At 53.3% G+C, this 13,871-nt stretch overlaps 3 protein-coding genes across 7 annotated transcripts in view; 2 read left to right on the top strand and 1 right to left on the bottom strand.

The window, feature by feature from the left end:
* The window catches only part of ITGAL (integrin subunit alpha L), a 44,195-nt gene extending 41,718 nt beyond the window's left edge, over positions 1–2,477 (top strand). For all 5 annotated transcript variants that reach the window (XM_071801357.1, XM_071801356.1, XM_065859523.2 and 2 more), the window contains 2 exons: positions 1,119–1,229; positions 2,097–2,477. In XM_071801357.1, coding sequence (XP_071657458.1) covers positions 1,119–1,229; positions 2,097–2,354 — 369 coding nt within the window. In that variant the 3' untranslated portion in view covers positions 2,355–2,477. The remainder of the gene's footprint in view (positions 1–1,118; positions 1,230–2,096) is intronic.
* Positions 2,478–3,574: 1,097 nt separating this feature from the next.
* On the top strand, positions 3,575–11,044 carry SLX1A (SLX1 homolog A, structure-specific endonuclease subunit). The gene is made up of 5 exons (XM_071801372.1): positions 3,575–3,770; positions 4,169–4,220; positions 7,603–7,953; positions 9,219–9,337; positions 10,868–11,044. The coding sequence occupies exons 1-5, from the start codon at positions 3,613–3,615 to the stop codon at positions 11,001–11,003; spliced, it is 816 nt and encodes a 271-aa protein (XP_071657473.1). The 5' UTR covers positions 3,575–3,612; the 3' UTR covers positions 11,004–11,044.
* On the bottom strand, positions 5,167–7,707 carry LOC139826222 (uncharacterized; the record flags this gene model as incomplete). Its single annotated transcript, XM_071801327.1, has 2 exons — positions 6,787–7,707; positions 5,167–5,589 (listed from the first exon to the last, which is right to left on the bottom strand). Coding segments are annotated over exons 1-2 (1,158 nt in total), but the record flags the coding sequence as incomplete, so codon positions are not given.
* Positions 11,045–13,871: the final 2,827 nt, after the last annotated feature.

Here is a 13,871-nt window from a genome sequence, read left to right as displayed (position 1 = left end):
CCCCCATGTGACCCCATTTGACCCCCCATATGACCCCCATGTGACCCCCATGTGACCCCATTTGACCCCATATGACCCCCATGTAGCCCCCATGACCCCCAATGTGACCCCATGTGACCCCATTTGACCCCCATGACCCCCAATGTGACCCCATATGACCCCCCATGTGACCCCATGTGACCCCATTTGACCCCCATGACCCCCAATGTGACCCCATATGACCCCCCATGACCCCCATGTGACCCCCATGTGACCCCATTTGACCCCATATGACCCCAATGTAGCCCCCATGACCCCCAATGTGACCCCATGTGAACCCATTTGACCCCCATGACCCCCAATGTGACCCCATATGACCCCCCATGACCCCCATGTGACCCCATTTGACCCCCATGTGACCCCATTTGACCCCCATGTGACCCCCATGTGACCCCATTTGACCCCATATGAGACCCCATGTGACCCCATTTGACCCCCATGACCCCCAATGTGACCCCATATGACCCCCCATGTGACCCCATGTGACCCCATTTGACCCCCATGACCCCCAAAGTGACCCCATATGACCCCATATGACCCCATGTGACCCCATTTGACCCCCATGTGACCCCATTTGACCCCCATGTGACCCCCATGTGACCCCATTTGACCCCATATGAGACCCCCATGTGACCCCATTTGACCCCTATGACCCCAATGTAGCCCCCATGACCCCCAATGTGACCCCATGTGACCCCAGTTGACCCCCCATGACCCCCAATGTGACCCCATATGACCCCCCATGACCCCCAATGTGACCCCATTTGACCCCCATGTGACCCCATTTGACCCATATGTGACCCCCATGTGACCCCATTTGACCCCATATGAGACCCCCATGTGACCCCATTTGACCCCTATGACCCCAATGTAGCCCCCATGACCCTCAATGTGACCCCATGTGACCCCATTTGACCCCCATGACCCCCAATGTGACCCCATTTGACCCCCATGTGACCCCATTTGACCCATATGTGACCCCCATATGACCCCATTTGACCCCCCCATATGACCCCCATGTGACCCCATATGACCCCCCCCACGTGACCCCCATGTGACCCCATGACCTCTGCCCCCAGGGGGTGACGTCACTGGATTTGATCCCCGAGTTCAACCCCTGGGCGTGGCTGCTGGGGGGCGGGGCCGGGGGGCTCCTGCTCTTGCTGCTCATTGGCTGCGGCCTTCGCAAGGTGGGCGGGGCCAGGGGGCGGAGCCAAGGGGCGGGAAATGGGGGGGAAATGGGGGGCAGGAATTGGGGGGAGTTGGGGGGGAATTGGGGGGGAGTTTGGGGTTAATTGGGGGTCTAATTAGGGGTTAATTAGGGGGTTAATTGGGGGGTATTGGGGGTAATTGGGGGGGAGAATTGGGGGTTAATTGGGGTTCTAATTAGGGGTTAATTAGGGGGATAATTGGGGGTTAATTGAGGGGGAATTTGGGGTAATTGGGGGGGATAATTGGGGGTTGATTGGGGGGGAATTGGGGGTTAATTGGGGGTCTAATTAGGGGTTAATTAGGGGGATAATTGGGGCTTTAATTGGGGGGAACTGGGGGTAATTGGGGTGGTAAATGGGGGGTTAATTAGGGGTTAATTGGGGTGGTAATTGGGGGGATAATTGGGGGGAATGAGGAGTTAATTGGGGGTCTAATTAGGGGTTAAATTTGGGATATAATTGGGGGTTATTTGGGGGGGAATTGGGGGTAATTGGGGGGAATTAGGGGTTAATTAGGGGACTAATTGGGGGTTAATTGGGGGGTTAATTAGGGGGATAATTGGGGGTTAATTGGAGTTTTAATTTGGGGTTAATTGAGGGGTAATTGGGGGATAATTGGAGGTGGAATTTGGGGTAATTGGGGGTTAATTAGGGGTTAATTGGGCTTTAATTGGGGGGGAAATTGGGGTTAATTGGGGGATAATTGGGGGTTAATTAGGGGTTAATTGGAGGTTTAATTAGGGGTTAATTAGGGGATAATTAGGGGTTAATTTGGGTTAATTTGGGGTTAATTGGGGATAATTAGGGGTTAATTGGGGTATTAATTGTCTGCCCCTCCCCCCCCAGTGCGGCTTCTTCCGGCGGAACTTCCGGGAGCGCCTGGAGGGGGGGGAGTGGCCGGAAGTGGAAGGGGAGGGGCCGGAAGTGGAAGGGGAGGGGCCGGAAGCAGCAGAAGAGGAGCCGGAAGGGGAGGGGGAGGGGATGGAAAAAGGAGGTGGGAAGCCGGAAGTGGAAGGGGAGGGTCCGGAAGTGGAAGGGGAGGGACCGGAAGTGGAGGGGGAGGGGCCGGCGGGCCACACCCCCAATGGGGAAACCCCATCCTGACCCCCCCCCCCCAACCGGAAGTGGGGCTTCCGGCCCCTCCCCCACAATAAATGGACTTCCGGTCGCCCCCAACCGGAAGTGGATTTTCCCGCCCCTCCCCCACCCCATTAAAGGCGTTTTGGCCCCGGATTTTATGCAAATGAGGTTAATGAGGGGCAGATTTCGGCCCCTTTAATAGGATGGGAGGGGGCGGGGCTTCGTTAATTGAGGCCACGCCCCCTTTTCGCTGGGCTGATTAATTGGGGGGAGAATTGGGGGTTATTTGGGGGTTAATGGGGGGGTTAATTGAGGGTTAATTGGGGTTAATTAAGGGGTTAATTGGGGGTTATTTGGGGTTTAATTGGGGGGTAATTTGGGGTTAATTGGGGGGCTAATTGGGGTGTTATTTGGGGGTTAATTGGGGTTTAATTTGGGTTAATTACGGGGTTAATTAGGGGGTTATTTGGGGGTTAATTGGGGGTTGATTGGGGGTTAATTAGGGGTTAATTGGGGTTATTTGGGGGTTAATTGGGGTTTAATTGGGGGTTAATTGGGGGATTAATTAGGGTTTAATTGGGGGGTTAATTAGGGTATAATTGGGGGTAATTATGGGTTAATTGGGGGGTTAATTAGGGTTTAATTGGGGTTCTACGGTCTCCCCATTGGGATAATGGAGGAGAGGGGTCCTCCAGGACTCTATGGTTGGTCGGGACAGCCTGGGAGGTCCTCCAAGCTCTCTATGGTCACTGGGAGGCGGGTCCTCCAGCTCTCTATGGTCACTGGGAAGCGGGTCCTCCAAGCTCTCTATGGTCACTGGGAGGCGGGTCCTCCAGCTCTCTATGGTCTCCCCATTGAGCCAGAGTAGGAAGGATGGCGGGGGATTGTGGGTAACGAGGCGGAAGTCGCTCTATTGTAAGCGTTACCGAGGCGGAAGTGCCGCCATTGGGCGACGTCCCCGAGGCGGAAGTGACCATGTTACCGAGGCGGAAGTGCCTCTATGGGGCGGTGTTATCGGGGCGGAAGTGACCATGTTATCGAGGCGGAAGTGGGGATATTACCGAGGCGGAAGTGCCTCTATGGGGTGGTGTTGTCGGGGCGGAAGTGAGCGTGTTAGCGAGGCGGAAGTGGGGATATTACAGAGGCGGAAGTGCCTCCATGGAGCGGAGTAACCGAGGCGGAAGTGGGCGTGTTACTAAGGCGGAAGTGGGTGTGTTGAAGAGGCGGAAGTGACGCTCTGCGGGCGGTGTCAGAGAGGCGGAAGTGCCCCGCGTTTCCCGCCATGCGGCTCCGCGCCGTGTACCTGCTGGGCTCCGCCCACCCGCGGTCACGTGGCCGCGCTTACGTGGGGTTCACGCGGGACCCCGCGCGGCGGCTGCGTCAGCACAACGGGGGGAGGGGCAGGGGCGGGGCCAGGAGGACGCACGGGGCGGGGCCTTGGTAATGGGGGGGGGGCGGGAACTGGGGGATAATGGGGGGTAATGGGGGGTAATGGGGGATAATGGGGGGTAATGGGGGGTAATGGGGGGTAATGGGGGATAATGGGAGATAATGGGGGGTAATGGGGGGTAATGGGGGGTAATGGGGGGTAATGGGGGATAATGGGGGGTAATGGGGGGTAATGGGGGATAATGGGGGGTAATGGGGGGTAATGGGGGATAATGGGGGGTAATGGGAGATAATGGGGGGTAATGGGGGGTAATGGGGGGTAATGGGGGGTAATGGGGGATAATGGGGGGTAATGGGGGGTAATGGGGGGTAATGGGGGATAATGGGGTATAATGGGGTGTAATGGGATACAAGGTATATAACGTGTCCAATGTGCTCTCTCCCCATAGGCAGATGCTGCTCTACGTCTATGGGTTCCCGTCGGACGTGGCGGCGCTGAGGGTGAGACCCATAGAGACCCATAGAGACCATAGAGACCATAGAGACCCATAGAGACCATAGGGACCCATAGAGACCCATAGGGACCATAGGGACCCATAGAGACCCATAGAGACCCATAGGGACCATAGGGACCCATAGAGACCCATAGAGACCCATAGAGACCCATAGAGACCCATAGAAACCCATAGAGACCCATAGGTACCATAGAGACCCATAGGGACCCATAGGGACCCATAGAGACCCATAGGGACCCATAGAGACCATAGGGACCCATAGGGACCCATAGAGACCATAGAGACCCATAGAGACCCATAGAGACCATAGGGACCCATAGAGACCATAGAGACCCATAGAGACCATAGGGACCATAGAGACCCATAGAGACCCATAGGGACCCATAGAGACCCATAGAGACCCATAGAGACCATAGAGACCCATAGAGACCCATAGGGACCCATAGAGACCATAGAGACCCATAGAGACCCATAGAGACCCATAGAGACCATAGGGACCATAGAGACCCATAGGGACCCATAGAGACCCATAGGGACCCATAGAGACCATAGAGACCCATAGGGACCTATAGAGACCCATAGAGACCATAGAGAACATAGAGACCCATAGGGACCCATAGAGACCCATAGAGACCATAGAGAACATAGAGACCCATAGAGACCCATAGAGACCCATAGAGACCATAGAGACCCATAGGGACCCATAGAGACCATAGAGACCCATAGGGACCCATAGAGACCCATAGAGACCCATAGGGACCCATAGGGACCATAGAGACCCATAGAGACCCATAGAGACCCATAAGGACCCATAGGGACCATAGAGACCCATAGGGACCCATAGGGACCCATAGAGACCCATAGAGACCCATAGAGACCCATAGAGACCATAGAGACCCATAGAGACCCATAGAGACCCATAGAGACCATAGAGACCCATAGAGACCCATAGGGACCCATAAGGACCCATAGAGACCCATAGGGACCCATAGAGACCCATAGAGACCACAGAGAGCCATAGAGACCCATAGAGACCCATAGAGACCCATAGGGACCCATAGAGACCCATAGAGACCCATAGAGACCATAGAGACCCATAGAGACCCATAGAGACCCATAGAGACCATAGAGACCCATAGAGACCCATAGAGACCATAGAGACCCATAGAGACCCATAGGGACCCATAGGGACCCATAGAGACCCATAGAGACCCATAGGGACCCATAGAGACCCATAGAGACCACAGAGAGCCATAGAGACCCATAGAGACCCATAGAGACCCATAGGGACCCATAGAGACCCATAGGGACCCATAAGGACCCATAGGGACCATAGAGAGCCATAGAGACCCATAGGGACCCATAGAGACCCATAGAGACCACAGAGAGCCATAGAGACCCATAGAGACCCATAGAGACCCATAGAGACCCATAGGGACCCATAGAGAGCCATAGAGACCCATAGGGACCCATAGAGACCCATAGAGACCACAGAGAGCCATAGAGACCCATAGAGACCCATAGAGACCCATAGGGACCCATAGGGACCCATAGAGAGCCATAGAGACCATAGAAACCCATAGCGACCCATAGAGACCATAAAGACCCATAGGGACCCATAGGGACCCATAGGGACCATAGAGACCATAGAGACCCATAGAGACCATAGGGACCCATAGAGACCATAGAGACCCATAGGGACCCATAGAGAGCCATAGAGACCCATAGGGACCCATAGAGACCCATAGGGACCCATAAGGACCCATAGGGACCATAGAGACCCATAGGGACCCATAGAGACCCATAGGGACCCATAGGGACCATAGAGACCCATAGAGACCATAGAGACCCATAGAGACCCATAGAGACCATAGAGACCCATAGAGACCATAGAGACCCATAGGGACCCATAGAGACCCATAGAGACCCATAGGGACCCATAGAGACCCATAGAGACCATAGGGACCCATAGAGACCATAGAGACCCATAGGGACCCATAGAGACCCATAGAGACCCATAGGGACCCATAGAGACCCATAGAGACCACAGAGAGCCATAGAGACCCATAGAGACCCATAGAGACCCATAGGGACCCATAGAGACCCATAGGGACCCATAAGGACCCATAGGGACCATAGAGAGCCATAGAGACCCATAGGGACCCATAGAGACCCATAGAGACCACAGAGAGCCATAGAGACCCATAGAGACCCATAGAGACCCATAGAGACCCATAGGGACCCATAGAGAGCCATAGAGACCCATAGGGACCCATAGAGACCCATAGAGACCACAGAGAGCCATAGAGACCCATAGAGACCCATAGAGACCCATAGGGACCCATAGAGACCCATAGAGAGCCATAGAGACCATAGAAACCCATAGCGACCCATAGAGACCATAAAGACCCATAGGGACCCATAGGGACCCATAGGGACCATAGAGACCATAGAGACCCATAGAGACCATAGGGACCCATAGAGACCATAGAGACCCATAGGGACCCATAGAGAGCCATAGAGACCCATAGGGACCCATAGAGACCCATAGGGACCCATAAGGACCCATAGGGACCATAGAGACCCATAGGGACCCATAGAGACCCATAGGGACCCATAGGGACCATAGAGACCCATAGAGACCCATAGAGACCCATAAGGACCCATAGGGACCATAGAGACCCATAGGGACCCATAGGGACCCATAGAGACCCATAGGGACCCATAGGGACCATAGAGACCCATAGAGACCCATAGAGACCCATAGGGACCCATAGGGACCATAGAGACCATAGAGACCCATAGAGACCCATAGAGACCCATAGTGACCCATAGGGACCCATAGAGACCCATAGAGACCCATAGAGACCCATAGAGACCATAGAGACCCATAGAGACCCATAGAGACCATAGAGACCCATAGAGACCCATAGAGACCCATAGAGACCCATAGAGACCCATAGGGACCCATAGAGACCCATAGAGACCCATAGGGACCCATAGAGACCCATAGGGACCATAGAGACCCATAGAGACCCATAGGGACCCATAGAGACCCATAGGGACCCATAGAGACCCATAGAGACCCATAGGGACCCATAGAGACCCATAGGGACCATAGAGACCCATAGAGACCCATAGGGACCCATAGAGACCCATAGAGACCCATAGGGACCCATAGGGACCATAGAGACCCATAGAGACCCATAAGGACCCATAGGGACCATAGAGACCCATAGGGACCCATAGGGACCCATAGAGACCCATAGAGACCCGTAGGGACCCATAGAGCCCCACAGGGGTCAATGGGTGGGTTAATTAGCGGCTTAATCGCTGCTAATTAGCGCTTCATTGTGTTTGATTGGCAGTTCGAGTGGGCGTGGCAGCACCCCACGCTTTCCCGCCGCCTGGGGGGCGTGGCCGGAAGGGCCCGGGGCGAGCAGCCAATCAGCTTCGCCCTCCGCTTGCTCCCCCACCTCCTATTGGCCGCCCCCTGGAAGCGCCTCCCCCTACGGCTGCGTTGGCTCCGCCCCCCGCCCCGCCCCCCTCTGAGCCCGGCCCCGCCCCCCCACGTGGTCGTGGAGGAGGGGGCGGGGTTGGAGGGGAGGCCACGCCCACCCCGGGGGAGGGGGAGGAGGAGGCCACGCCCACCCGAGGCCACGCCCCCCGCGCTGGAAAAGCCCCCGGGGGGGTGTGGGGTGTGCGGGGGGGGGTGGGAGGTAAGAGGGGGTAATTAGGGGTTAATTAGGGGGTAATTAGGGGTTAATTAGAGGGTAATTAGGGGTTAATTAGGGGGTAATTAGGGGTTAAATGGGGGGTTAATTGGGGGTAATTGGGGGGGTTAATTTGGGTTAATTGGGGGATTAATTATTGGGGGTAATTGGGGGGTTAATGGGGTTAATTGGAGGGGTTAATTTGGGTTAATTAGAGGGTTAATTGGGGGGTTAATGGGGGTTAATTGGGGGGTTAATTTGGGTTAATTGGGGGGTTAATTGGAGGGTTAATGGGGGTTAATTGGGGGTTAAATGGGGGTTAATTGGGGGGTTAAATGGGGGTTAATTGGGGTTAATTAGGGGGTTAATTGGGGGATTAATTATTGGGGGTAATTGGGGGGTTAATGGGGGTTAATTGGAGGGGTTAATTTGGGTTAATTAGAGGGTTAATTGGAGGGTTAATGGGGGTTAATTGAGGGTTTGATTAGGGGGTAAATTGGAGGGTTAATGAGGGTTAATTGGGGGGTTAATTGGGGTTAATTGGAGGGTTAAATGGGGGTTAATTGGGGTTAATGTGGGGGGTTAATCGGGGGATACATGGGGGTTAATTGGAGGGTTAATTGGGGTTAAATGGAGAGTTAATTGGGGGGTTAATGGGGGTTAATTGGAGGGTTAAATGGGGGTTAATTGGGGGTTAATTTGGGTTAATTGAGGGTTTAATTAGGGGGTAAATTGGAGGGTTAATGGGAGTTAATTGGGGGGTTAAATGGGGTTTAATTGGGGGGTTAATGGGGGTTTATTGGGGGGTTAATTTGGGTTAATTGAGGGGCTAATTGGGGTTAATTGGGGGGTTAAATTGGTTTAATTGGAGGGTTAAATGGGGGTTAATTGGGGGTTAAATGGGAGATAATGGGGGTTAATTAGGGGGTTAATTTGGGGTTAATTAGGGTTAATATGGGGGTTAATTGGGGTTTTAATTGGGATTAATCACGGGGTTTAATTGCGATTAAATGGGGGGTTAATTGGGGCCATTATTTGGGGCTAATTATGGGTTAATTGGGGTTAATTGGGGGGATTCAAGGGGGGTTAAATGGGGGCTGAAAGGGGCGGGGCTTAACGGAGGGGGCGGGGCTTCCAATGGCAACGCCCCCACCCAAGCCCCGCCCCCTGGGGGGGGTTCTCGCTCCTCATTGGTCGCTTATCCCCCCCCCCAAAGCCCAAGCCCCGCCCCCCTGGGGGTTGCTGGCTCCTGATTGGTCGCTCCCCCTCAGGCCCCGCCCATCGTGCGCTGTCCTCGCTGCTCATTGGCCGCTCACCCCCCCTGCCTGGCCCAGCGCTTCCTGCGATTGGAGCCCAAGGAGCTGCTGCCCCTATGGGGAAATTGCCCGGGGTAATTAATTAATGGGGGTAATTAATTGATTGGGGGGTAATTGGGGGTAATTAGGGGGTAATTCGGGGTAATTAGGGGTAATTAGGGGGGAATTGGGGGGAATTAGGGGGTAATTAGGGGGTAATTGGGGGTAATTAGGGGGTAATTGGGGGTATTGGGGGGTAGTTGGGGTATAAGGGGGTTTCAATTAGGGGTAATTAGGGGTTAATTGGGGTTTAATTGGAGTAATTAGGGGGTAATTGGGGGTAATTAGGGGGTAATTGGGGGTAATTAGGGGGTAATTGGGGGTATAGGGGGGTAGTTGGGGGTATAAGGGGGTTTTAATTGGGGTAATTGGGGTTAATTGGGGTTTAATTGGAGTAATTAGGGGGTAATTGGGGGTATAGGGGGTAGTTGGGGGTATAAGGGGGTTTCACTTGGGGGTAATTAGGGGTTAATTGGGGTTTAATTGGGGGAAATTAGGGGGTAATTGGGGGTATTGGGGGGTAGTTGAGGGTATAAGGGGGTTTTAATTGGGGGTAATTAGGGGTTAATTGGGGTTTAATTGGGGGTAATTAGGGGGTAATTGGGGGTAATTGGGGGTAATTAGGGGGTTAATTAGGGGTTGATTGGGGGTAATTGGGAGTTAATAGGAGGGATAATGGGGGTTAATTGGGGTAATTAAGGGTTAATTGGGGATTAAATGGGGACAATAGGCGGGATAATGGGGTTTAATTGGAGTAATTAGGGGATAATTGGGGGTTATTTGGGGGTAACGAGGGGTTAATTGGGGTCATTAGAGGTTAAATGGGGGTGAATGGGGGTTTAATTGTGGTAATTAGGGGTTAATTGGGGTTAAATTGGGGTTAATAGGAGGGATAATGGGGGTTTAATTGGGGTAATTAGGGGTTAATTGGGGTTAATTGGGGGGCTAATTCGGGTTAATTGGGGGTTTATTGGGGTTATTTAGGGGTTAATTGGGGAGCTAATTGGGGTTAAATGGGGGTTTAATTGGGGTAATTAGGGGTTAATTGGGGTTAATTGGGGTGCAATTGGGGGTTTGTTGGGGTTATTTAGGGGTTAATTGGGGTTAATGGGGGGTTAATTGGGGTAATTAGGAGTTAATTGGGGTTTAATTGGGGTAATTAGGGGTTAATTGGGGTAATTAGGGGTTAATGGGGGGGTTAATTGGGGTAATTAGGGATTAATTGGGGGTTAATTGGGGTTAATGGGGGTTTAATTGGGGTAATTAGGGGTTAATTGGGGTTAATGGGGGGTTAATTGGGGTAATTAGGGGTTAATTGGGGTTTAATTGGGGTAATTAGGGGTTAATTGGGGTAATTAGGGGTTAATTCGGGGGTTAATTGGGGTAATTAGGGATTAATTGGGGGTTAACGGGGGTTTAATTGGGGTAATTAGGGGTTAATTGGGGGGTTAATTGGGGTTTAATTGGGGTAATTAGGGGTTAATTGGGGTAATTAGGGGTTTAATTGGGGTAATTAGGGGTTTCTGGGGGCGTGGCCATGACGTTATCCCCCCCTCCCCCCCCAGATGCCACGCCCACCTCCTTTGGGGCGACCTGATTGGCCACAGCCTGGGCCAAGGCGACCACGAGGGGGCGGAGCCTGAGGAGCCCGCTCTGATTGGCCAGGGCGGCACAAGCCCCGCCCCCACCCCTTTTAATTAACTCATTGCCTTCTCATCCAATAAACTTTAATTAGTAATAAACCACGCCCCTTTGGTTAAGCCCCGCCCACCATTTGGGGCCCTCCCCCTCCCATTTTCCCGCCATTTTGGCCCCGTTTCCCGCCAAATTTCCCCTTTTCCCGCCATTTTTGCCCACGTTTCCCGCCAAATTTCCCCTTTCTCCCCCAATTTTCCCCCATTTCTCCCCAAATTTTCCCCATTTCCCCCCAATATTTTGGGGGTCCCTTCGCTTTTTGGTGTCCACCCCCATATTTTGGGGGGATTTCCCCCCGTTTTTGGGGCCTTTTCCCGCCATTTTGGGGCCATTTTCCCCTCATTTTTGAGCCACTTTCCCCCATCCCCTCACCCCCATTTCCCCCCATTTCCCCCCCAAATCTTCCCCATTTCCCCCCATATTTTGGGGTCCATCCCCCCCATATTTTGGGGTCTATCCCCCCATATTTTGGGGTCCATCCCCCCATATTTTGACCCCATTTCCCCCCATTTTTGAGCCATTTTCCCCTCATTTTTGAGCCATTTTCCCCCCATCCCCTCACCCCCATTTCCCCCTAAATCTTCCCCATTTCCCCCCATTTTTGGTGTCCACCCCCCCATATTTTGGGGGTGCATCCCCGCATATTTTGGGGTCACATCCCCCCCACTTTTGGGGTGATTCCCCCCATATTTTGACCCCATTTCCCCCCATTTTTGGTCCATTTTCCCCTCACTTTTGGTCAATTTTCCCCTCATTTTTGAGCCATTTTCCCCCATCCCCTCACCCCCATTTCCCCCCCAAATCTTCCCCATTCCCCCCCATATTTTGGGGCTGTATCCCCCATACTTTGGGGTCCATCCCCCCCATATTTTGGGGTCACATCCCCCCCACTTTTGGGGCGATTCCCCCCATATTTTGACCCCATTTCCCCCCATTTTTGGGCCATTTTCCCCTCATTTTTGAGCCATTTTCCCCCATCCCCTCACCCCCATTTCCCCCCCAAATCTTCCCCATTCCCCCCCATATTTTGGTGTCCACCCCCCCATATTTTGGGGCTGTATCCCCCCCATTTTGAGGATGCATCCCCTCATTTTTGGGGTGATTCCCCCCACATTTTGACCCCATTTCCCCCCATTTTTGGTCCATTTTCCCCTCACTTTTGAGCCACTTTCCCCCATCCCCTCACCCCCATTTCCCCCCAAATCTTCCCCATTTCCCCCCATATTTTGGGGTCCATCCCCCCCATATTTTGGGGTCTATCCCCCCATACTTTGGGGTCCATCCCCCCATATTTTTGGGGTGATTCCCCCCCATTTTTGGTCCATTTTCCCCTCATTTTTGAGCCACTTTCCCCCATCCCCTCACCCCCATTTCCCCACCATTTCTCCCCATTTCCCCCCCAAATTCTCCCCATTTCCCCCCATTTTTGGTGTCCATCCCCCCCATATTTTGGGGCTGTATCCCCCCCATTTTGAGGCTGCATCCCCTCATTTTTGGGGTGATTCCCCCCATATTTTGAGCCCATTTCCCCCCATTTCTGGTCCATTTTCCCCATCCCCTCACCCCCATTTCCCCACCATTTCCCCCCCAAATCTTCCCCATTTCCCCCCCATATTTTGGGGTCCATCCCCCCATATTTTGGGGCTGTATCCCCCCCATTTTGAGGGTCCATCCCCTCATTTTTGGGGTGATTCCCCCCCATTTTTGGGCCATTTTCCCCTCATTTTTGAGCCATTTTCCCCCCACTTTTCCCCATTTCTCCCCAAATCTTCCTCATTTCCCCCCCATTTTTGGTGTCCATCCCCCCCATACTTTGGGGTCCATCCCCCCATATTTTGGGGCTGTATCCCCCCCATTTTGAGGCTGCATCCCCCCATTTTTGGGGTGATTCCCCCCATATTTTGACCCCATTTCCCCCCATTTTTGGTCCATTTTCCCCTCATTTTTGAGCCATTTTCCCCCATCCCCTCACCCCCATTTCCCCCCCAAATCTTCCCCATTTCCCCCCCATATTTTGGGGCTGTATCCCCCCATATTTTGGGGTCCATCCCCCCATATTTTGAGCCCATTTCCCCCCATTTTTGGGCCATTTTCCCCTCACTTTTGAGCCATTTTCCCCCATCCCCTCACCCCCATTTCCCCACCATTTCCCCCCCAAATCTTCCCCATTTCCCCCCATATTTTGGGGTCCATCCCCCCCATATTTTGGGGCTGTATCCCCCCCATATTTTGGGGTCCATCCCCCCATATTTTGGGGTCCATCCCCCCATATTTTGACCCCATTTCCCCCCATTTTCGGGCCACTTTCCCCCCATTTTTGAGCCACTTTCCCCCATCCCCTCACCCCCATTTCCCCACCATTTCTCCCCATTTCCCCCCCAAATTCTCCCCATTTCCCCCCATTTTTGGTGTCCATCCCCCCCATATTTTGGGGTCCATCCCCCCATATTTTGGGGCTGTATCCCCCCCATTTTGAGGGTGCATCCCCTCATTTTTGGGGCTGTATCCCCCTCATTTTTGGGGTGATTCCCCCCCATTTTTGGGCCATTTTCCCCTCACTTTTGAGCCACTTTCCCCCCATCCCCTCACCCCCATTTCCCCCCCAAATCTTCCCCATTTCCCCCCATATTTTGGGGCTGTATCCCCCCATATTTTGGGGCTGTATCCCCCCATATTTTGGGGCTGTATCCCCCCCATTTTGAGGGTCCATCCCCTCATTTTTGGGGTGATTCCCCCCATATTTTGACCCCATTTCCCCCCATTTCTGGTCCATTAACCCCCATCCCCTCACCCCCATTTTCCCCCATTTCCCCCCCAAATCTTCCCCATTTCCCCCCATATTTTGGGGTCCATCCCCCCATATTTTGGGGCTGC

Source organism: Patagioenas fasciata, chromosome 37 (genome assembly GCF_037038585.1).
Source record: "Patagioenas fasciata isolate bPatFas1 chromosome 37, bPatFas1.hap1, whole genome shotgun sequence".
Classification (NCBI taxonomy): Eukaryota; Metazoa; Chordata; class Aves; order Columbiformes; family Columbidae; genus Patagioenas; species Patagioenas fasciata.
Note: the sequence above shows the minus strand (reverse complement) of the source record. Positions and strands in the feature narration are given on the sequence as shown.